Source organism: Taurulus bubalis (genome assembly GCF_910589615.1).
Source record: "Taurulus bubalis genome assembly, chromosome: 4".
Classification (NCBI taxonomy): Eukaryota; Metazoa; Chordata; class Actinopteri; order Perciformes; family Cottidae; genus Taurulus; species Taurulus bubalis.
The window spans coordinates 11229068-11254550 of record NC_136592.1 but is presented as its reverse complement, the minus strand read 5'-3'; the positions used below and the strand labels follow the sequence as shown (position 1 = coordinate 11254550).

The window sequence follows — 25483 nt, the reverse complement described above, 5'->3', positions numbered from 1 at the left end:
GTTAAAATGTTCCTCCATACATTGGTACATTAACATAAAATATATTTACTGTACTATTAGACAAATATCAAATATGACAAGGAAGTGACATATGGAAAAACTTTAAAATGAAAGCATTCATCAAAAATGAATTCCCATAATTACTTTATTTTATATATTAAACCTACATTTTCTTCCTTAGCAGGGAAAAGAACAGAAAGTATCATATTAAGCACACTTGATTAAAAACAGCCATTAAATATCTACTTTCCATGTGGATTCACAGATTGTCAACATTGTATATGAGCTTATGGTTCTACCAGCAGTTTAAGTGAGAGACAAAAGGCATGACTTGGCTGTGTGGACGATGTTTCCTGTGTGTTTGCGTAGTGTTATCCAACAGGAGTTCCCAGTGATCCGGCTGCTTACTCACATGGAGGGGACACCAGCGGCTAAAATGTTAATAAGCTTAATTAATAATAGTTCAATTTTTACGTGTCAGGCAAATTAAAGTAAAGTTTCCTGGACAGCTGTTCAGCGCAGTCCAAGTACATTTGGTTCAAAGTACATGATTAGGATTCATGAATCATTTCTGTTTTTCAAGGCAAGTAAACCGGCCATAACAGAACAATTGTATTGCTTCAGAAAGAAAAAGCACACAAAGACCAATGCTCACACTTAAGTTGGAAATAGCAGGGCTCACAGTGGGGCCTCCAGTTTCGGATTCGAACCTGGACTCCAGTCTCAGCTCTTCCGAGATGTCGGTGGCAGCCCACACACTGAGAGGAGGAGGGAGAGGTGAGAGAAAATAATAAAAACATGTAACTATGTAAGAGAAATCCAGCGGACCTGTAACGTGGGCATTTTGTGTCTGAATAATTTCCCAGATTGTCCGCCACCCAAGCAAAGAACAACTAAGCTCTGTTTCCACAGTGTGTGTGTGTACATACACACACACACATTAATATCGTTGTCAACCTATTCCCAAGCAAAATATTACATTGAATTAAAATATTAGCCTTTTTATATCACCCAAAATATGGCGATCCATAGACTTTGCAAATTATATATATATATATATATATATATATATATATATATATATATATATATATATATATATATATATATATATATATATATATATATATATATATATATATATATATATATATATATATATATATATACACACACACACACACACACACACACACAGTCTGTGTGAGTGAGAGTATATATAATATATGGGTGTTATGTGCGTCTTCAGCTCATATGGGGCATAGAGATATTGAAGTGACTTTCACATCTACATGCTAATGAACGTAGGTCGACTAAATGCAGGGGTCCTCTGCCAGTGATTTTCACAATAAGCATCTAAAAGCAAAAGCAGGATAGCAGGCTGGTATCTCCCACAAAACCAACCACACGCAGAAAACTAGAGACCAACAGAAAAAGCACACAGGACTAGACATGACCACCAGACCAGATGCCTGACACGGATTAGGAAACACACTGGTTAGGAAAGATGGAAGTATAGAAAGGTGTCCGAAATGCTCCTGCTAGCAGATTTCTATTAAGCAGATTAGATTGCAACTCCATATATGAGACTCCTGCTGACCTTGCTTAAAAAGGTGCAGTCACATTAGTCTAATTAATTTCCCCCACAATAAGAAAGAATGTCAAGTCATGGTTCTGCCACGGGTAACGCATATCGGGCAGCATGACTGAGAGTGTAAGCAGTCTCCAGTTAAGTTTCCATCCAAGAGTAGAAATAAAAAATAATGAATTAATAAAATCAGCAAAAAAAAAAGAAACAAAAATGCGAAAGAATGCATGTTTTCATTCACCATCGTTATGTGAATATTAGGAGTTGGGTGTATCAACAGCTGGTGGAGCTAATTCGTCAGCCGGTTGCCTTCACACCAATGCAGTGCATATTTTGTCTAGCTATTTATTTTAGTCACATCAAGTGTATTTCAAATAACTCTAAAGCAATTTGGTCTACGCCATAGACTCAATGAAATATGGACATAGTCTCCGTTACATCAACCGTAGGCCTGTGAGGAACTGCTGTGAAGCGCCAAGCGGGCAGTGAGGACACCGTCCAACTGCCAGCGAACTCAAAAAACGAACAAAGGGGTGGATTGTTGGTCTATTGGGATAGACTCTTTTGGAGCTAGCCTCAAGTGGTCATTTGAGGAAATGCATAAATAAAATTTGACTGACTTGACCGGACTATTTGTTTTACGTCACATGCTTTGCATACAGTACGTCATGATTGATTAGATGTTCCATTGCACTTTGCGGAGGTGTAAAAGTTGGTGTATCGCTAAATACCAAACGTGACAAAGTTCTCTGCGATATTATAACTCCCACTGTGCTTCCACTCAGGTGTTTTTATCCAAAAAGTGAAAATGTACATAGCAGGTGGAAGGAGCCGCTGTGGTTGTTAGTCTCATAGTATAATACGATGTTAAGGTAATTATAAAATTACACCATCTGAAATTACAGAACAAAGGTGAACTCCGACCAGGGAGATTGACGGAGCTTCTAACATACACTTCATAAATGAGGGACGGAGTAATTATTTGCAATTGGAGCTACTGTGACTGCACCGTAACCAGGTCATGACCTCTCACCTGGAAACAGGCGAGGTGGAAGCAGAGACCAAGGGTCTCTATGACCATGGCTGCCCCAATACCCAGGACACGCTCACACACACAGCAAGTCCTCTTGCCACTGACCATCCTGGGGCAGCACATGTTAACAATGTGAGGCCAAAATGAAATACATACAGAAAATAACAGAGAAAAGGTGTTCAAATGAACTGCGTACCCGCTATGATGAGGAGAGTCAAATGCATTTCTCTCGGATATTATTGATCCAGTGCTGTAGCGGGAGTAGGAGTTCCTACTCGGAGCACAGTAACCTGCAGCAACAGAGTGTGGACGAGGGTAACTGAACGTTGCAGTCGAGAGAGGGGACTGACGCAACGTATCCAGGTCGTCCAGGGACTCATACCTGCAGAGAAGACGTCACAGTTCAGAAAGCGGTGGAAAAAACAAAGTTTTGAAACAACAAGTGCAGTCCCAACACAACCACCTCTTCATAGGAACCCCAACATAGATCGGGTCCTTGTAAAAGCTGCTGCTGCGCTGACGTATCCAGCTGTTGTCGGTCAGAAGCTGAGTCCTTTTCTTCATCTCCTCCAATATCTGCTGCCTCTCTTTCTCAGCGTTAGACACGGACCGTCCTTTTCTTTTCCACTCATCACCTGAACCAATCAAAGCGTGACGTGGCTGGTTAGCCCGAAATGTTGCAGCACCAGAACAGATGGGGAATATCATGACAGAGAGGGTAGACTAACCTCTTGTCGGTTTGTGGGGGCCGGCTAATGCTGGGGTAGACAAGGACTTTGCCCTGTGTTGGGGAAAAAAATTAAAAGACGTTTACAAAAGAATTACTTATCTCATGATCTTTTTTTCAGCGTTAGCACCCAGCTGGATGCATGCTGATGTTAGCTGCAAGCTGGTTTATCCTTTCACAAGGAGGTAAATAGGTATTTGTAAATAATACCCACTTAACAAAAATTACCAATCACCTGGTGTCATATTAATTGCCTTAGAGCAAACAATACTGTGCTATGTTTGCAGGAACTGGACATTTATGCCCAAAGATAAATATTAGGAACTATTGTACGATAACTAGTCCTGACCTGTGTGCAGGAGACAGCTTCGCAAAAGCACAGCAGTCATCAGCCCTGAGGTACAGCAAGAGAAGCATTAAGGCCCGGCGAAAGCAGAAAGAAGCGCAGCAGATTCAGCAATGTAGAAGAGATCAGAACAGGGAGAAACTAAACTAAAAACAAGTCATGTTAAAGAATTGTTTTATCAAAATTCTCAAACTTTCATTCAATAGTCGGCACAATGACTGCACGCTCGCGCATATACACACACGCACGCACACACAATGTTGGGGAGAAAAAAATTGATTTACCAGGCTTGTTCAGAATTCTTGTCATGCTGCTCTCCTTGTGCATTACTTTGAGGTTTCGATCCTGCTTCTTTCAGCTCATCTTGGTCAGGGCTCTGCTCTTCGTCTCTGGTTTTGTTTGTCAATCCATTCACATACAGCGGTGTGCTGGCAGGGCTCTCACAACCATCGGTCATCTCAAAAGTGATCGGCTTCAAATACTTTAAAATAAAGACAAGAAAATGTATGACAAATAATGTAAAGCACTGATATTGAATGTGAGCCAGGGGGCCCTAAAATAAATCCTGCGATATTAAAGGAGAAAGGAATTTAAAGGAAAGCCGAAGTCAGAAAACATCTAATAAGCAGTAAAGATGCGGTTTAGCAGGTTGTTCTCGTCACAGCTGCTGATTAAAAGCAACTCTTACTTGAACCTCTGGATTATGCTGCATTCACATGGAATTGGGTATGATGGCAGAGAGAGAACACCTTTTGAATGGCACGGGTAAAGTTATGCATGTAGCTATAAAATACAGCTTTCTCCTCACCCTTTGAGACAATTATTGTCTTTAAGAGGCTGTAGGGGTCTGGCAGCTGGAGTAAAGCTACTATAGCCACTTGTCTGGAAGGGCAGCTACATTTTGGTGAAGGAATATGGGTGTGGGAATTTTTCAAAGGGGTCCTTTGACCTCACCTCAAGCTATCTGAATAAAGATGAAGATGTTTGCACATTGGGCTCCCTAAGCAGTCTTGGAATTACATAAACTGTTTGACCAGAAATACTATTGTGGATTAAATGAGCCCCATTGTAGCCATTTTACATAGTGAGACCTTTTTTTCCCTGTATAAAATTACCTGTAGTTACCTTTGGGATAACCACGGCCTCATGAAACTTTACAACCACAAACTAGATACCTAAGGCATGCATAGGAGGTATCCCTCAGTATATTCCCAATAAGGAGGTTTCTGACTGCAATCCGGTCTACCGTTATCGTTGCTGGTTGATACACTTTTTCTATGGCAACTTGAAAAGGATGAAAATCTGATATAATATATTTTATGATCACTCAGATTCAACTACAAATGTTGTGCAGGTTGGAAAAAGCTCAGGAGACCACTCATTACCCCCGACTTCCTGCAGAACTCCCTCTTTGCATCTTGTTGTGCTCTCTGCCACTCCGATTCCAGCCTCTCCTGATCCCGCTGATATTGTGCCTGAAAAAACAAGCACGGACATATTTACATGGTGCTTTAAATGTAAGATGATTCAGGTTATCAAGGAGTGTGCCATTTGGGGAAAAAAATAAAGAAAAAGTCTTCACCTGTAGGAGGCGCTCCTGCTCTTCCTGCCACTTCTCCTGACGCCTTCGATCCTCCTCATGGTCCCACGACCAGCTGGAGGAGGATGGGTTGAGGGATGGCACCTGGAGCTGGTGATGCACGAAGCAGACTGTAAGCTCAAACACGATCACTGTGCAGCACACAAACTCTTTCAACACATGCATAACTCATGTTTGAACTTGCAGACAAACACCCTTTGATCAAGTGGCGTGGTAACTTACATCCGATATCGCAGATTCTGAACCTCCTGTGTGGGAAAATAACAGGTCAGCCGAGAGAACACGATGCAATAGCTCCTAAAGATGATCAATTGTGTGTAATGCCATAAAAGGCCACAAACACACACACACCACAAAAGGCTGGGGACACATGAGAAGACTGAGAATCCAAGGCATTTTGAAAAGGCACTGGATCACACGATGGATTATCTATTTTCGCAACATTCTGCGATGTGGCACAACATCTTTAGCTGTTGCAGGAGCTAGAACCTGCATCAGAATGAACAACATGTACAGATTGCATCGAGTCAAGCGCTGGAGGTGAGCAGGCCACTGTAGTTACGAGTTAAGTGTACAGTCCTGCTAGATGTCTTAGTAGTGGCTACAAAACAATGCTCACTGTCGTCCAAAATACAGACATGTTTGACAAAATGAACTCAATTGTTGTTTTTCTCTTTATTGAGCTTTACCTGCAGGACTGGCTAAAATATTTGGCAATTAAATCAATAAAACGTAAGCTGTGAGAGGTCTCCGATCTTACCTACTCTCATCTACACAGACTAGACCGAGGATGAGCTCACCAATCCGCTAACGTATCCCCAGCCTAAAGATGCTGCACCCAACTACTGATGAATAAACAGCTGAATAGAACATTTAAGCATGCCTTAGCTCTAAGAACGAGTACACACACACACTGATGTTACACAACAACTAGCATGTTGTTTCGTGTACACCACACACGCGAACATTTACCACACAAGTAAACCCATGAGCTGAATCCTGCAGAGCCAAAAGAGAGAAGCCATTGTTGCAGAACACACACATTCATTAACAACCACAAAGGAAAGCGTCACAAATCACTCATTGTGCAGAAGGCCGAGCAGTAAATGAAGCATCTGTTGCACCCCATATATGGCATGTTACAGACATGATCAGTGCCGTCAGCTCTGTGGTTGCTAGGGACAGTCGTGCCAAGACGAGCAGCGTCGTTTGCCCCGGTTTGCAAAAGCAATTAAGACTGAGAAAATGTGTGACCGTTCATTTATAGAAATGCTGTATCTTGAATACTTTGTTTTAAGAAAAGCGCTAGAAGTAAAAGCTCTGTTAAAAAGTACTAGACGTTATAATGGTGGTAAATCTCATCTAAATCACTGTGCATCGTAAGATTCATTTTCATCAGCTGCTCCCTTCTTAAAATCTTGACATTTTCTTTTAATAAATACCCAACAATTAACAAAGCACCAGCCACCAAAGCTGCTACACGAGGAGTCTAAACTCAAACTAGAAATGTACCTTTCTGTTTGAAAAATTCTGCCCTCCTTTTCTGATTATTCCTACTAATATTATTGTAATCTATATGAAGAGGAAGAACATATTGGGTGAGAAATGACATCAGCTCCCTTTGTATACAATGACATGTCATGTGTTATTGGCTTTGCAGACATTATTCTTGTGAGTACCTTTACTTCTGGCTGTCCTGGGGTTGACAGCAAGCTCTCCATGTGTGACTTTACCTTGTACAACCTGAAAGAACACAAAGATTCCCCCGATGAGCACCACTTATTATTAAGCTGCACTATCAGACGTGATAACTGGTGAAAACATTGCTCACATTTTCGGTCTGCCCATTCAACTTGGACACTTTCCTGACTGTGGTTTCTGCAGAGGCACCACTGTTGGCATGGTGATCGGGGCAACCTATCAGACCGGGCGCTGCGGCCGTAAGATTGAGGGTCATCCTGCTCTGGCCTGGTTGGTTGTGATGACTCCCTTTACCGGTGCTCCAATCTAATGGGAACAACCAGCCATCAGTACTAAGGCCACAGCGTTTGTGACCACTGGTCAGAGGTTAAATTAACACAAATGATCGAGGTGGTAAAAGACAAGACAGTCTTACCCTTATTGCCATAGCGCCGGATGTCCATGGTCAGATTGCCGGTTTGCAGGGAAGATGCCATTTTATCCCTCCACTGGTTGTAGTTCATGTGTGCCACCGCAACTCCATTAACAGCCACAATGTCATCGTCAACACACAGCTGGCAAAGCTCCGCTGGACTGCCTGAGGAGGGAGGGACAGGTGTCAAGGATATGATGAAAGATGAAGACAGCAAAACATTAATAAACAGTCCCAGCTTCAGAAATGATTTGTTTAGCACAAACTGAGATGCAGTATTGAGGACAAGGTTCCTGTTCAAGTTGAAAAGTAGGCCAGTAAGCCACAGTGAGTAAGTGACACCTCTCTCTCACACGTCTAATGAAATATTCATTGTTGACTTTTAAAAATCACTGGCTACAATGTGTAGTCTTATGCAAGTAAAGTGAATGCACACACACGACCCAGTATTCATGTATGCCATTAATCCAATTCTATAAAGACGCTTCTTTTTTTTGGGCATAAAAAAGGCACATGAGAAGCTCCTCGTCTTCGCTCAACAAACTGCCTCAGACGCATCATGTTTGTGTTTAAATAGTGACAATTGTATTTGCTCCATCTGCTCTGAAACCGGTTAAAGTCTTAAATTACTGTTCCGTTTGTAGGTGCAGGATGTTAGAACAAATGTCCTCTTGGAGAAGCTAAAGAAACAAACTTAAGAGCACAATGTAGCACTGCTCCTACCGAAACAAAAATGTCTCTTGTTTTACAATACGAGGTTTAAAAGAGTCTGAACACTTTGTCGGACTAACCACAAGTGTGACGTCAGTGAGAAATCCACAGATAAAAATAGCAAGTGTCTTACCAGGTTGAATTAATTTGACTCTCGCCCCTGTGCAGTCCCAATGAGTCTGGAAACCAAAGTCTGATCTGCTGTTGGGTCTTAGTGTAAGGCTCATTCTCATGTCACTGTGATCCACCTGAAACACACACACACACACACACACACACACGTAAAGGTGACACCGTGATCCAATGTCCTGCATTTCCTGGTGGAAACCAGATCCATATAGTAAGACGCACACTGAGGGACCAGTTTATTACACATAATCACCACGGCAGCCGCGCAACAAATGCAGTCTTTTCACCTCTGAAGTTTATAATCTTTAGGTTTTTATTTGTTGTCAGATTCATTGCTACGTTAATATTTGTGCTGGTTCAGCATTATATCAAAAGGAGTCTTCAACCCTCATTTACTCAAATCAGGAAGGCAGAGTATAAAAAGCAGCTTAAACATGATGTCATTATTAGCTTCAGGCATTTGAGGGGTTATATCATTTAACGGCCCTGAACACCCACACAGGTGAATCAGCCTCTGATCAGCAGTGAAAACACACCTGTGTGGGTGAAGGAAGACACTAGGAATATAAATGTTTGCTCCACGTCTATTTACCACATTTGTTTTCCAAGTTTGACTTGCCATATCAAAAATATTAATGTCTTGGTCTAGGCTACAAGCTGCTCATCACATAAAGAGTAAGACAAAGTAAGCAATCACTAATTACAACATGGAAATTATTGATGGCGCTTTCTCCTCTGATTATGACATCTCAGGCAGTGAAAACATTGAATACTGTTAATTGATTTGCCTTAATGTCTTTACAATTGGTTGTTTATCAAGCCACAATAAAATAACGGACTGATCACTGCTTCCAAGTAAAAATTGTTAAAGACTACTTAAAAAAGGGATTTTTTTCTCCATTCATTTGCCCGGTTCTTCTAATCTAAATTTGTTTAATTTAGTATCAACGGGCACCGACACAGTATAGAAATCGATTTGATAATCCCCGATTATAAAAAGGAGTACAGTTTGATAAATTAATCAAAATAAAATGTAATCCTAGAAGCAAACATTTCATGCATCACCAAGTTGCATCAATATATACACAGTACAAATGATGCATGCTGAAAAATAATCCAGCGTACCTTTGGGAGATCAACGCTTGCATTAGATGGGAGGGTCAAGCTTTTGCTGCGGTGGGTCTGCAGGTTTGAATACGGCTGCGGTACTAGCTTGGTTTGGGAGTAGGGCTGATGGTTGTAGCCATTGGTCTGGCTGGAGAAAGTGGCACCTTTCACCTCCTCCCCCTGCTCCGCGCCAATCTGCTTTGCCTGGTTTGCTTCCTTCTGTCCGATTGAGGTCTGGTGCTGACCTTTTAGTTGAGTGGTCGCAGTCTGCCTTTTGAGCGAAGATTTAGCGGTTGGAGAGAAAGACTCCTGTTTCCCACTTTTCAAAAGCCGACCCTCGTTGTGGTCTACCTGGAGATCAACAAAAACAAGATGTGCTCAAAAGGACAGTACGGATAGATTTGATTGCCACATTTACTCTGTAGCATGTGACCAAAGAGCCTTGTGTGAAAATAGAAATGTGGAATATTGTAGTGAGTTGACACTGTTTACAATGGTGCAGACGCGTTTCCATTATTAATGAGGAGGGCGAGCCAGGAAAACAAAAAGGTAACACAAGCTCACTCACATTTAGTACACACAATTACATGCCCCCTAACAAACACCCCCCCCCTTCTAGTTTAAAGAACGGTTTCACAGAGAGAGACAAACACATATTTATGGTTTATTCCAGTCCCAGCACCATATCAAAACACAACAATCAACACAGAGTTTCTCAATTTCAAAATTAGACTCATTAAAGCCCGAGTGAATCGTTTGGATGGACTGTTGAGAAGTAACAGTGCTGGTAAGACAAATGTAAGTTTGTCTGAGGGGATAAAGAAGGAGGATGCTCGACAAAAACAATGGTTACAATTACTGATTAAATATTTGCTGAGAACAACCTAAAGAGCTAAATCTATTAAAAACCCAACAAGCCACACTGGTGCACCAGGTGACATCTTCCTCGTTTATGATGACCATTGGAGATTTAGTTTATTTTGAGTTTATCCCACTTACACTGTCCTGCTGACTTAAATACTTGTGCAAATGTACTTTTATCCACAACTGAAACTAGTCCCAGACAAATCCACTAATTACCCTGATTTGGCATTTTTTTACCTTGAGTTAATTTATTGGCAGCTATTACATTCTTATTTTTATGGGTTGCTTCATTTATGTTTTGAATCGGTTTTATTTGTTTTTAGTATATGTGTGGCACTCTGGGATTCTTTGAAGGAAGAGTGCGATAAAAATGAAATGCATTATTATTATTATTGAGTAATGTTCGATTACAAGTACGGTGGCTCAGGTGTTTTCGGAAATTTGTATGTATGTACATACATTCTGTATTGTATTCTGTAAGCCAATACAGGAAACAACATTAAAAATCCCACATAATGGTGACTTACTGGGGGGAGACGATTTGATTGAAGTCCAATACATTCAAAGAGCAACAGTGATAACCAATGAACTCACGTTGGACAGTCTCGGCAGCGAGGACACCCTGGATGGCTGGGTTCCAAAGGGTCTGGCTGTGATTGCAGAAGAGAGACGAGATGAGCCCTCGGACCTCCGGTAGCCACGAGGAAGGCTGGCTGAGCCAGACCACGATCCTGTTCTGGACAAGTACTTGTAGACGCCTGCAATCTGCTGGCCTCTGCCTTGCGCCACGGGTGGTTCCCAAGAGGTCTTCCGGCTCTTTTCCTGGGACGTGTGGTTCTTGTGGGGCAAGTCCTCCAGAGCGCCAACTCCTGCCTGAAAGACAGCATCGGGGCACAAAGTGGGGACAACACAGAATGGAGGTTCCTGGTGACTCGACATGGATTCAGTAGGATCCCCGGTGTCGGTTGACTTTGCGGTCACATTTGGCTTTTTCACATTTGTAAAACGGTTTCCTGGTTGTGCCAGTTCTGTTGTGTGCTGGAGAGGAGCTGGGCTGCACTGCACTTCGACTTGGGTCCGGGAGCTGAAAGGACAGTCCAGAGAAGGGGTGGTCACTCCTGCTCCGTCTGAAGCCAAGGAGGCAGAATGGGTCTCCTCTCCCGGGATGCTCCCATCAGGTGCCGGCATGGCTCCAGCTGATGATCCCTGAGGACCAATAAGTTGAATTGTAATGCAAAAAAAAGAAAATAAATTATAATTTTTACAATAATTACACTAAAGTAAACACAACCAAGGACATTGATCAAGGTCAGGCAGGCACAACACAATTGTAAACCTACCGGAGTGTGGGGGCTAAGTGGAGACATGGGCCTGAAAGGTGTCTCTGTGGCATAGCTGCGAGCCAGGAGAGCCCGAGTATGTGGTCGGAGATTAGAGCTCAATGATTTTGATGGAGGAGAGGTGGCGTAAGGACGAGGGGCAGCGTAATGCCTGCGTGGTGACTGCTGGTCTCTGGGGATTTGTCACGCGAGGAAAGCGGATCCGATGTAATAAAGGAAGCAGAAAAGATGGGGGGAAGGATGTGTCATATTACATGAGTTCACTGTGGTGTACTAAACCGTTATCCAGCAAGGTCAGCAGCTTTAGATACACACTTTAAATAAATGGTCGGCAGCAAAAGAGTTCGGAAGCTTAAACTTGAGATTTCCACATTGCATTTGTCGCAGGAGCGTACCTTAGCAGTCTGCCTTGTGCTTCTTTCTTCTCAAATGTAATCATGGCCCCATTGACCATCTGGTTAATGACATGGTCTCTGTCTTGCGATTTCCTGCGGAGGTCAGACTTGGCACTCCTGCGACGATTCTTCCACTTTGTCAAGTCCTGAAACAAAAAACACAACCCGTTAACCCTGTTGCTTATGTGCATATAACGTCAATTTAATGTTAAAATGTATCTTAGGACTCAAAACTGATTTATCCATCTGATCACATTTTAGAAAACATTTGAGTGAAAGTACCTTTTTGATCTTTGCTAAATCTCAAATATAAAGTTATTTACAGGCATGATCACATTCAGATATAGTAATGCCGACTCTCGCTCCATGTATTCCTATCACACATCTTCCTCAGCCGATTAAGTTACTACATTAACATTTAAAGCTAAATAATGAACTATCAATCTACGTTTTTAAATCAGCATGGAACACATTCCTAAATCTATAATTCCATGACAATGGAGCAAACTTCATCTGCTGAAGAACATTGGGAGCTTTTGAGCATATCTCAATAACCACTTCTAAATGGACCGTATAAATAGATAATGTTGTCAACATTTTGGTGCAAGGCTTTTCTCAACTTACATCATGCCATTGAGCTTCACTGTCTTTGGGAGCAACGCTACACTTCCGTTGGTTTTCTTGGTTGCACTCCATTGTCATATCCGTGTCGTGGTCCAAATCATAGATGGTGTTCCCATGAGGAACTTTACGCACAGGGTACACCATCGGGATGTCACTGAGGGATTTGCTCCTGGTTCAGACGGACAAAGCAGCAGGACATGGGAATGAATAACAGATCTACAGCGCAAAACAAACACTGCAACGACACCATGTAGCAGAACAAATGTGATGAATAGTAGTATTGCAATGCAGGGCACACAAACCACTACTTTCTATACGTGCACCATGTCAGCTCAATCACACACACACACCGAACATCACAGGCCAGAACACAGCAGTATTAACAGCTGCAGCGCGACACATTCTGCATCCAAACAACAGAATCCTCAGCAAAGTGCGAGCAGGAGCGTCGCATGCAAGTCAAGTAACGCAGCAGTATAAATGGCAACAGATGTTGCTGTCTAGATAACACAACAGCCATGACTTGTAACAAGTAATAGCACCGCTGTGGGCAACAGAGGGTGTCAGATGACATTCAAATAACTTACAGCAGCATTTAGCAGGTGGTATATTAAAACCGTCACATGATTTAAATGGGAGGAACCAAGACTGTGATTACAAACAATCCTGTAGTTTGTCATAAATTCTACAGTCAGAAAAATTGTGGGAGGTATACCAAGTGCTTCATCTTGATGACAAGGCAAATGATGTTTGCAGCATAATTTAGGTAGGTGGGTAAACTGAATACAAGCAAAAGCACACCCAGCTGAAGCAGCAACAAAGCGGTTATGGTCGGAGCTCTCTCAAACACCTTTGCTCAAAACCCTGGGACTCACCAAATCCAGCCAGGGTTGACCTGAATCGGTCTCTCAGGTCTGACCTGGACTTGATATGCTCTACAGAACAAAAGATACAGACACGCAGACTGATGAACGCAATTATCTGAAGATAAAAAAGGCACCAGTTTGACAAAAATAACTAACCTCATTGTAACACACGAAGGCCCGGAACAACTAGAGGCTAAACTGAACTAAAAAACACATTATATAGAGATTGCATGGATTACTAGCAGGCAACATTGTTTGACACACAACACATATGACCCGAGTACCACGGCTGTAATCCAAAACATAACACAAGATCTTGGCAGCACAAATGTGCAAAGGACGAGCAATATTTTAGTTTATTGATCCACTCAATTCATCCACACAGAAAGTGAACTGGAACACATTAGCGCTGGCACAAAAAGGTGTGATAGATTACATGATTCTGTTATGGCCATCAAATTATGACAAGGCACATGAGTCATCTGTTTAACCATTATGAACTAATGAGTCACTCAGCATGATGCTGTTAAAATTAGCACTATAAAAAAAAGGGGGGGCCAGAGTAAATGCCAGCTATTACACAGTGCAGTAGCTAGGAAAACAATCAGTAGCTGTACACATTCAAAGCATGTTTAACTTTCCTGACAACTTCATAACACATCTATGTGATGAACAGGGCAATATTTGCATTTTTTTTTAAGTAGTTTGATGATAGATTAGTGATTTGCAAATGCAAGAATAACAGGTGCACTTTCCCACATGACAAGAGAACAAGTGGGATAGTGTTTTACTGCTTGTGTCAACACTCTGTACGGTTTGCATTCGCTGTGGATCTTCAGGACAGGCGTGAATGTTCAGGCTTGGGAGAAAGCTTCTTAGAGATGGTTTGACGCTCTCCAGATGCAGCAGATACGTGTTGCACAGTAGCAGATGTCACAAGCCAGGAAATCAAGTCAAACACTTCCACGGAGGAACCCGAAGCTTTATAGCTACAGTCAGAGAAAAGGAAAAGATGTATGAACATCATTAACAGCTTTAAAAAGAAACATAACAGAAAGTATTCTAAAGAGAATAAGATGTTGTGTTTGGCTGTTTTAACGAGACATCTTTCTTGCAAAGTAGTGCTAGCTATTGCCATTTGTCTAGCAAACTAGTCAACGTTTAGGTTGATGCTGCAGTTAAGCTAGATTTAGTAACTTTTTCCAATGTTATAGCCAATATCAAAACAGAAGACATCTGACCGCATGCAACCATGTCACACAGCACGTTATTTTAGCACCACATACACAACATGTTACACGTTAGATTGAACGAGTTACGGTCAACGCCATGTAATATTTTCTGCTTCTTTAAAAGTAAATTTGCTCAAGCAATGCAGCGTTGCAAATAAAGCAAAAAGCAACAGTACAAAACTGCGGCTTCAGCTTGGCCTGGTATTAGTAAATACATTATTTGAAAATCTTAAAGCGTAAACCCTTTGCTTAATAGAGCAGTAAAATCAGCCAACAGACCTTAAGCCTTGCATTTTACGATACCAGGGTCTTCTCTGAGAGCCGAGGTAGATGGTGCGCACACGAGTATCCTCTTCAGGTGTCCAATATCGGGGTAAGAAGCGGTCGTAGTTTGGGTTGTTGGATGTCTGATGAAGGGTCTGCTGTACTCGCCGGAAATACAAGTCATCTAGGACAGGGTCTGCATCAGTATAATCATCATCCGAGTCATCCTCAAACTGCGCTCTTAGGAAAAGCTCCTCATCAATGGCCCATTCGGGAGGACTTGCAGTGTGGCGGAGTTGAGGGGAGAAAGGGGCATCTTCAACGCTGCAGCAAAGAGCGGTATAACCACGTCTATGTCATATCACACACACATCACTTTTGATCAAATAGTTACACCGAGTATCACAGAAATGATCTCCGAGCTGCTCAAAAATGTTAAAAGGTAGAAGCGTGACTGATGATTAATGCATGGAGGCAAATTCACTGTTTTTTGGAGGAGACGGTTTGGGTCCAAGCAGTGGAGTGGCAGGTAGTGTGGTTGAGAAATAGAGCGAAGCAGAGCACCGACAACACATTTGGTTTGTTGAGCGAGACGTGTGTGAAAAAAGATGACTAAATACACTGAAAACCTCAAAAATATTCCAGAGTCATCATAAAAAAAAGAGGCAATTTTATGCCCCCCCCAAAAGTACTTATATTGACAACTAGAAGGAGAACTGGCTGTTGCAAACAAGTGGTGAGAACAAAAAGCACAGACCTCACTCAGTCTAGACAGCAAATTAGTTCTGATGTAATTGTAGCGTGAAAGATGTAATAATACAAAGGGTATACAATACCATATTAAAATAATTACCACCTGTGTAAAAAGTATACTTGTGACAGCTGTTCATGAATGCACGTCTCTCCACATCACCGATTTGGGCTTTGTGTGAAGAAAAAAAGTTAATATAAAAAAGCAAAAATAGTGCTTAATTGATTTGAAAACCTTTAAATTTGATCCATAATGAGTTTCAACAAATAACAAGCCATGTCATTATACTATTGATAGATATAATTGAACCCAGTTCTCATCACACCATGTTTTTGCCGGATACAATATTAGAATGACAGCCGTTTCCCAAATACTGTATGTTTGGAATAGACTATCGAATGGAATAAAATGATCTCGTCGAGGGTATGTTCAAGTTGAAATTTCACATTAAGTAAATATGTGCAATTACAAATAAACAACTTTTACAATCATGAATACAAATCAAGAACAATTGTTCAAATCCACTGAGGAATTGGATGAAGAAAAATATCTAAATAATTTGTAGTTAAGTGTTCTTAATCAGCTCTGGATAAGTAAGTTAGTGGCAAAGTGGTAAGTTAGTGGTCGGTGAACTCTTAGTCGATGCATTTGCAGTACCTGGCAAGTGGACTAGTGCAGCTCCTTCCAATCTCCTCCCGTCCTTGTGTTCTCCGTAGGAGTAGCGGTGGGAGAAAACCTTTGTTTTGCTGGGTTGAGGGCTGTGTCGTCTCCATCTTGAACACCTGCTCAGCTTCAGCGTCACTTCCACAACCTTGAGACGGCACAAATGCGTGGAAAATGAGAACCAGAAAGGATACAAGTCTGGAGAACAAGGGGAAACACAAGCTGAAACCAATTAAAAAGAAAAACTGACTAGACCATGAATGCATGAACGAGTGTGTCCCTTAGAAGAACGTCAGTGGCTGACTGAGTCTTTACACAGCTCAGTATTTTGCCCTCTCATCACACACACATTCATCACCACAGTGTGGAACTTGCCACAATACATCACTGACGTGCATGGAGACCAAGCACAGCAGAGAGAAGACAAACGACACATTGAGTAAGAAGATCAGAATGTTGTTGATCCAACACATATTTTGTTGATCAAGACGAATAACGTGGTTGCATATGAAACCATCAACTTATTGTAATTAATGTTAAGATAAATGCATTTATTCTATAGCAGACTGAAAGTAGCAGGTACGTGTTCTTTTTTGTGTGGATTGGATGTGATGTCTTCGCCTCTTGCAAAAGTTGCATCAGCAGTTTGTTCAGCGAGGATAGCTTGCAAAAAAAAGAAAAAAAAAGAAAAAAAGAGCTCTAACAAAGTCACTGCATCAAAATAAAGCTTGAAGCCAACGGGAAAGAAAGTGTCACTATTGGCTACATTGTTTGATTACAAAGTGATTTCAGCAAATGATGAACGTTGCAGTTACCATCTGTTTTACAGTCAAACACGAAGGGAGTCACACTTCATTAAAGGTGGTGTGGGGTGCGCAAGTTATCAAGTACAATGATAAACATACCTTCACTGTTTGGGCGGAGGGCTCGGGAATCCAGAGAGTCAATGTGGTCCACAGAGTTCTCGGCCTTGTAGCTCGGTCTCATGCGGCGACATTCCTCCCTCTCTGGGTACCAGCACTCTTTCGCAAACACATTGCCGCCCTCATCTAGTGCCTGGATTTAGAGAAGAGCTATAGTCAGTAAAAAAAAGAAAGGAAATAGGACTACAAATATGTTGATAGCCTAGAAGAGCAGTTCACCTTGGACAAGGCCAACCCTAACAGCCCTTCGAAAGCCTTGAAATTCAGCTGAGGACCACTGTAGCATGCATCAAGGTGAGCCTTGCGACCCAACCAGTAGATTGTGATGAGAACCTGAGAGAGAATGAACGCACAACATCACCGACCACGCGCACACACACACCGTCCTTCCCTTTCCCTGCAAAAAGGAAAGTGTAGGGGGTTATATTATATAGAATATATTTAAGCAGCCCGTCTATTTAACTCACTTATTAAACCCCATCTATGGGTGGCCAGGGCACAACATGAAATACCCTGATCTAACGCCTCTTCAACTGAAAAGCACAAACCACAGAGAATCCTTTGTGATGTTCAATAACTTACGTGTAGATGTACAGTTTGGAAGTTTAGGATCCAGGCCAACAGGCAAAATTAATTCAAACTATTGTCGTAAAAAGATACGACCCGAGAAATCAATAAAAAGTTACAACGACGATACCAAATCCTGGGCCATGTCATTCATATATATATATATATATATATATATATATATATATATATATAAAAAAATAACACACATAACACTTCAGTCTTGACCAAACTGGTGGTCTGTCTGATCGACATTTCCTACAAAAATGTTGTGCTATTGTTGGCGAGGCACATGGTCTTGACAAGGGCTCAAAACACTCCATAGGGCAGAATGCTGTGGACAGTCATTAAGACACAACACTGACATTGTTAATTTAGACCTCTTCCTGGCATTTTATGTTTTATCATTTGAGCTCGCAAAACGCTTTGGACACGATTTGTTTCTCATTTGCCTTGAGGCGAAGGGTATTATTTAACGAACGGGGCATAACAGCAGCCTGTGTTGCAAAGGGATCGTTCACATGTCGGAATTTCTCTTTATGTGTCTTAACAAAGACACCACAGAGCGGTCAGCAGATTGAAAAGATCCACGTTGTAGGGCCTTGAGAGATTCAAATCATTGAATAAATGTTTTATAGCACAGTGCGTGCCGATGAAAAAGATGAGGATTATGAGTGATAATAAATACCCATGTAAGGATTCCCTATTATGTTTGATTAGCGTCTTTACTAAGCAACCTTACTGGTTCATTGAAGGCATGAACACAGACATTATCTCAGAGTTCTTGCAATCTCAGTGGTGTAGCAAAACAACCTCATAAAAAGGGTTGCTTTCATGATTTTCAGCACAAATACACATTTCTTCTGGCTATCTACTAGGTTTTTAGTTTCCCCTCATTTACAGTGTTCTGCCATTAGCAGACTCTAGAACATGACGCAATTGTAAGGATGAAGAAAACTCAAATCATAAACAGGCTTAAACTCCAAGGACAGGAAACAATCCTTTAAGCTAAACGTTTAGGGTGCAATAGTACACGTCAACATTAATCCACATTGCATCACTGCTGTATGTAAAAACAGTGACACTCCACTCTGTATTGCAACTTCAATTGTGTGTGTGTGTGTGTGTGTGTGTGTGTGTGTGTGTGTGTGTGTGTGTGTGTGTGTGTGTGTGTGTGTGTGTGTGTGTGTGTATATATATATATATATATATATATATATAGTTGGAGACCTGTAAGAAAATGTTGGATTTCAATGGATGCAAATTGACCCTAATTGGTTAATTCAAAGAAAAATGCTGAACCCATTTCAAAGAAAGAGTGCTCTGACAAACAGCCTCATTACTGTGTCCAAGTTGTCAGTTATTGTGTGACTCAAATGAGGGTTCCCAGATAACCAAACAACCTCATAAACTTCGAAACATGTAAAATACCAGCCGTGCACACAAGCGTGTACACATACAGTACTCTCATGTCCCCCCCCCACACACACAGTGAGAGACAAGTGTACAGATACAGTTTAAGCCAGAGCGATAAAACAAAACTACATTTGATGCCAGATTATTGGGGGATTCCAGGAGAGGGAATCAGGAAAATATATGAATGATAGAAAAACATTTACAGGTTATATTGGAGCATTCATTCTGGTCATTCTTACATTTTTGAGTCTTCTGTCGGTTTCATCTCTCCTAAAATAAAAAAAGAAAGATAAGCAAGTATTTATACAGAAGAGCGACACTCTTAATGCTGCAATTTAAAGTATGACTGCATACTGCTGTTAACAAGATAGAGGAGCAGTTTAAAAAAAAAAAAAAAAAAAAGGATCTACAGTGACATCTGAAGCCTTTTCATTTGCAACTAAGCTACTTATCAGAATGTACAGAGAGGCAGACAGGCTATCAACTCATACAAAGCAGCAGCTTGTCAGGCACAGCTCATACCTTTGAAAAATGCAAAGCAGCTGTGAGACTCCGACTATAAACTTCTTCCTGCTCAGGCTTTGCAGCTAAAACCACCTCAGTGTTAAATGTGCTCAACGCAGCCAATACAGAAAACATTTGAATCAAGCAGTCATACTAGACAAGCGAGTTAACCTTCAGAAGTAAAAGGTGTGCATATCTGTGCTGGCAGGCGCTCCTGTAGCTTTAGGCAGTTGTACACATTCACTTAACCCGACAGGACACTGCTTCTGAGAGACATCCGCACCTGAGTGTTGCACGAGTGGACAGGTCCTGCAGGTCTCCTGGATGAAACAGCTGAGACACATTCAGTCCCACTTTCCCACAGGCTTTCAGGAATACAGTCACGTTATCCTGGAGAATAAAATTACAGAGACAGGAAAATGAGTGCAGCTAGAAAATGGGTAGAGAATCAGAAATGCATGCTCTGAAATGCATTACCACTAGGGCTGGGACCACTGTTATCAAATATTGATTCATTATGAATTAGTCTGCAACAATTAAATTACTTGATACTTTTGCACATGGAAATCCAACATTGGTTAATGAAAGGTTAAGTCAAAGCCACAGGTGATTTTAAATGTAATGTTAAAGCTTTCAATGAATGTCATAATGACCTACAAGTTTACTTTCATTATTATGTTCATTGAACATTCATTTTAATTTATTCACCTAACTATGCAACATGATTTTCGATTTTACTGCATTTAAGGAGAACTAATCTTTTTACGTCGTGACCCTGGGCTGAAATGATAAATATAAGCAGATTGTATTTGCTCTGCTTGGTGCCTGTAACATTATGCCCGATTAAAGATAGGCCTCCACCGCTACCTTTGTTAGCAGCTAAGCTAGCCAAGTCGGCTTTCTTGTCCACTTCATCGATACCAAATGACGTCACTAGGAATCACAATCTTAGCAAAAGCAAATAAAATTACTTAAAATCATAAAAAAACGAGCCGAGAACAGCATGATTTATCTCAACAATGGCAGTTTCTACGTATTTTAAAGACCTCCCTATACAACTTACACTATGATCTACCCTATTGTGAAGTCTCCAGCCACATCTGAAAGTAACGTTTATTTTTTTAAATGATAAGAGTAATTTTTGGTAAGCCCTCTCACTAAGAGTTAGTTAGATCAAGCTTATGCAGCATCTAGTGGCAAATAGACCAATCAATATGTAACTATTTTATATAATCCTAGTTCCAATAATCTTTAATAGATGACATCTACAGAAATGTCAATTAAGCGGTTCAAAATCCTAAAAACTAAATATAATATGTACATGCTTAAATGGCTTCTTGAGGGTAAAGAAACAAAATTAATATAGACACTATGTTACAGGTAATGTCAGCAGTAAAGTAGAGTGGCCTGCATTTACTTTCTAGTCGCTGGTTAAAACATGCAACACCACCAGTGTGGTGCTTTAGGATGTCAAAGTAACTGCAGATTCTCTGCTGCATCGGCGCCTCACACCCACCATCACCACCTTCAGTCCAGCATGCACTGTTGTGCTCTGTCTATTTATTGGCCCCTGATGGGAGGTTGAAATGCATCTTTCATGCCTTTCTCCCTTTGCTTTGGGCAGTTTTGGCAATTACACTTGCCATCAAAAACACAGCCTGAAGCCCAAATACAAATCTGTATTAATGCCCAAAACATTTAAATAAATCATATATTCAGCAGTTGGGCTGTCACACTGAAATGCAGTTTCAGGACCATTCAGACATTGGCAACACCGTCTCTCAGTGCCTTGAACAGGAAACCGCAAGATGTGTCAAAACTTCCTGGCTAGGAGGTGTCTTTTTATTTACTTGCTTTACACTCAAGACAGTCTGCGCCAAACCACCAAGCTACCCGTCACACACACACACAAAATGTAACACTCACCAGGCCAGCAATGGGAGTAGAAAGCCTGTTTACTCTCTTAATAATGCCAGGTTTCAACCGGTTGATCAAGCTATAAGAATAAACAAAATTATTCAACAAACAGTTTTCAAACATTCCAGTTTGATGCTGCACATGTATTTAAAAAACACAGAACAAAACAATGTTTAGGGGTATGATCAGGGTCCAATTCCGTCCATTCGTTGGCCTCAGTGTTCTTTTGCAGTTACAAGCTGAAGAAAAGGACTAATTCCTAAACTCCACAGAAGATGGTACAAAAATATAAATTTGGTGTAGAAAAATCTGACGGGTTCTATAACATGTCATTTCATTCTTTGGCTATGCATTTTTGTTACGTTTACCTGAACCTAGAAGCCGGTTTAGACACTGAGGCCACACCAGAGTGCAACTACGCTCGCTAACCAGAGGTTCCTTCAGTCAAGTAGCATGACTCTACGTCACTGAAAGTAAAATGTGAAAAAAGGTTTGTGCATCATTACTCACTCGCAAAGCAGGACTCCATTCTCCAGGGCAGCACGAAAGTCGTTGGAGCCAAATGATTTTCTAGTCACTTCCTAAAAAGGAAAAAAAATCCCCACACAGTACGATTGGAATTCGTCCATTGATCATTGCGTTTACATTTTGCCACTTAATATAAAATGCTGGGATCAAGATCTACTTTTTTTCTAATCCTCAAAAACACACAAGTATTTTAATTAAACTTCTTGGTGCAACTGTTGAAGAATTATTATATACACAAAGCTGTTCAGTGGCTGTTAGTGGGGAAAAAAAAACTATGGCAAAAATTAGGAAAACAAGGTCCTGGTTGAAGTTAAAGTCGTTCTTCAGCCCAGTGAAGACACTCTCCTGTTTTGTAGTTCTCAACAGTAAAATAAAGTATATTAAGTGAGCTGCACACTGTTAAGATTCAGCGGAAAAAGCTTCCAACTACTGCAAACGCAAGGCTCTATACATAGTCACAAAATATCTACATAGCAAAACAGTGGGCTATACGTGTGTGTATGTGCAAACATTCCCACAAAAAGAAAAAAATAATGTTTTCCATCAAAACAAAAAGGAAAAAAGTAACCTAAATGATTGTACATGGCAGAAGCAAGCACAGTGGACTTTGTAATGAGGACATAAAAATGGGGCTATTAAGGTTCAGCTCCATAACTAAGAGAGGGCCTCAAAAGGCTATTCTTCTCACTAATTAGTCCCCCCAGGAATCCACAATAACAATTCATTTTCTGTGGCACTGGGCACGGAGGCTTCTCAGAGGAATCAGACTAACAAAGCAGTGCCAGGTTAACGCAATTAAAAACAATCCCTCGGTCAAGATGCTGTCTGTTCACCGGCACCAACACTTTAATTGGAATGTAATTCATGGATTTCAACCATATAAACATGTGAATTGCAAACTTAAGATTTTGCTAAATTGGAGTTTCCCAAAATGTTTAAGGATCAAACTAGGGAATGATCTCAATTGGGATGAAAATAGAGGCATTATTACCAAATCCATGTGCTTTCCAAGACATGAGGCCTTATAGATCAATGTAACATTTGGAGTGACCAGTCAATACATCTGCGACTGAATAATCATTTTTGAATGTCACAAACATTTGTTAGTTCCAGCTTCTCAAATGTGATGATACGTCACACGGAAGAGTAAAGGGGATATCTTTGGATTCCAGACTGTAGATCAGATACAAGACATGAGAAGATGTCCCCTTGGGCTCCAAGAAAAAAAAAAACTATCTGCATTTTCCCCCATTTTGTGATATTATAGACAAAATGATTAATTGAGCAAAATCAATAATGGAAAGAAGAGTAAGTTGCAGTCCTGTATGTAAATACAAAAAAGGGGAAATTGCACTCCATTTACAGTTAGAGATGCATTCCTCTGGTTAGGTAGTGGAGGCCGTGTGTCACTCCTGTGTCAGCAGAGACTAAAATGGACTGTTTACATAATGTAGAAGAGGCCAATCCATTCTTATTTCTTCTCAAGTCCAGTAGGGATTGAGCAAACATTTACGTGCAATTGCCGCTGGTACTGTGCTAATGATGAACAGCAACAATGTCTGTACACTTGAATGCATGGAAGCCTATTATCCTGCAATCTGTTACACTGAATATTGGTGCCAACACGTTCCTGATGTTTGGCATGAGGGAGAATTTATGATACCATTTACCCTTTCCTTAAAAGCAGCATGCTTTGCTTCCCTCACAAACACAAACACACACACACACACACACCTCATCCATCCTTTCATCCGTCGGTGCAGGGAAATAGGGATAAAATTGGCATGGGCGTACTGCCAAGAGCGCGCTGGACAGAATTCTCATAATGATCCACTCAGACACAATTGACATTAATGGTCCCATTTAGAGTTGGTCAACATTTAGTGCCCACAGGCTAAAAGTTGTATTCATTCGTTATGATTTAAGGATTACAACTTCAACAATGTTTTGGCAGCAGCCTGTAACAACCTAGAAAATGCATTGCTATTAAAACAAAAAAACACATTCTCCACAATGTGTGCATGGAGTAACCTGCCTGCACCACAACTCAATTGACAAACACCATCTATTTTTTTTGTATTCATGGTTTATTTGTTCAGGTCATATACCATTTAAATAGACAAGCCAAAAACAGCTTTTAGATTAAAGCATCGTAGTGTTTATAGTGGATCCTGATTTGCAACACCAGTCGCTGGAAGAGCTTTTATGACACTATAGTATAGGAGAACGAGACCGTGACCGTAAAGAACAAACCTCACAGTAAGGCCTTTCTCTTAAACATCACCCGATTATCTGCCTTCAATTCAATGTGCATTTCCCTCTGAGGCTCTGTGAGTGGTGCAGTCAAATCACTTTTATCTGTGCAACCACAGAAGATTCTCACACAGGGCTCACTTTGTCAGGAGGCAAACTCTTACCCGAGTCTTATCGAGGTATATTTTAGCATTTGAACTCGAGATAAGTCTGTAAATGTAGGTTTGTGAGTGATGAGCCAGAGACGTTTAAAATATCAGCATCAACTGGTTTTAGGCAATTTAAGTTAGATTGGTTCTGCTTCGGAGACGTGCTTCTGCCATGACAAATCATTCAAGTTACTTTTTTTCCCCTTTATTTTTTATGGAAAACACATTTGCTGTTTTTTGTGGGAATGTTTGTCCACACACACCGACACTGACAGTTATATGTTCTTAATGGCTGAAATGTGTGCCATTGACGAACAGAAACCATTTCCTGTCTCCACGAGAGGTTAAGTAAGTGACTGACTGGCCAACTCTTCATGGTAGTTGTGCTCATTGATAAGCGAAGAGGAGCAAACACAAGAATACAAACATTGACAACGTGAACCGTCGTACCTCAATCCAGCGTTGAGCCTCGTTGAACGCGTCTCCACAGCTGACACTGGTCTGTTGGCGCCACTCCATCGTTTATCTTGTGAACGAGCAAACGGCCCAACTGATGAAAAGGGCAAGAGAGGTCAGACGTAGTTTAACAACCATCAATTAAGGAGCGACCCCGCCGTCAACCACAACGGAGCGCATCCAATACGTCCAATGAATGTCAGCAAACACGAGGAACAGTCATGCAAATTGTTTTATTTAAAAAGTCACCTTGCGCCGTGTGCAGCTGCTCACCGGTGGAAGATCTGCGCTAATTGACACCCAGTTGATCACCGGCCGCTCCGCACTTCTGCAGCCGGCTTTTCCACCACTGACAACTTTCGCTTATTGGTTAAAGGGAAGAGGGGAAAGTCTCCGCCCACTTCAAAACGACAAGCA

General features: G+C 41.2%; 1 protein-coding gene across 1 annotated transcript; it reads right to left on the bottom strand.

The window, feature by feature from the left end:
* lmo7b (LIM domain 7b) lies at positions 1-25129 on the bottom strand (the record flags this gene model as incomplete). Its single annotated transcript, XM_079216515.1, has 28 exons — positions 1-431; positions 656-758; positions 2622-2730; positions 2818-3003; positions 3085-3256; positions 3350-3402; positions 3979-4175; positions 5080-5169; positions 5277-5384; positions 5517-5542; positions 6974-7037; positions 7126-7301; positions 7411-7572; positions 8252-8366; positions 9373-9705; positions 10813-11424; positions 11559-11730; positions 11954-12099; positions 12578-12746; positions 13453-13512; positions 16348-16501; positions 17259-17409; positions 17496-17609; positions 19499-19529; positions 20047-20153; positions 21690-21759; positions 22191-22261; positions 25061-25129. The coding sequence occupies 28 exons, from the start codon at positions 25127-25129 to the stop codon at positions 409-411; spliced, it is 3843 nt and encodes a 1280-aa protein (XP_079072641.1). The 3' UTR covers positions 1-408.
* Positions 25130-25483: the final 354 nt, after the last annotated feature.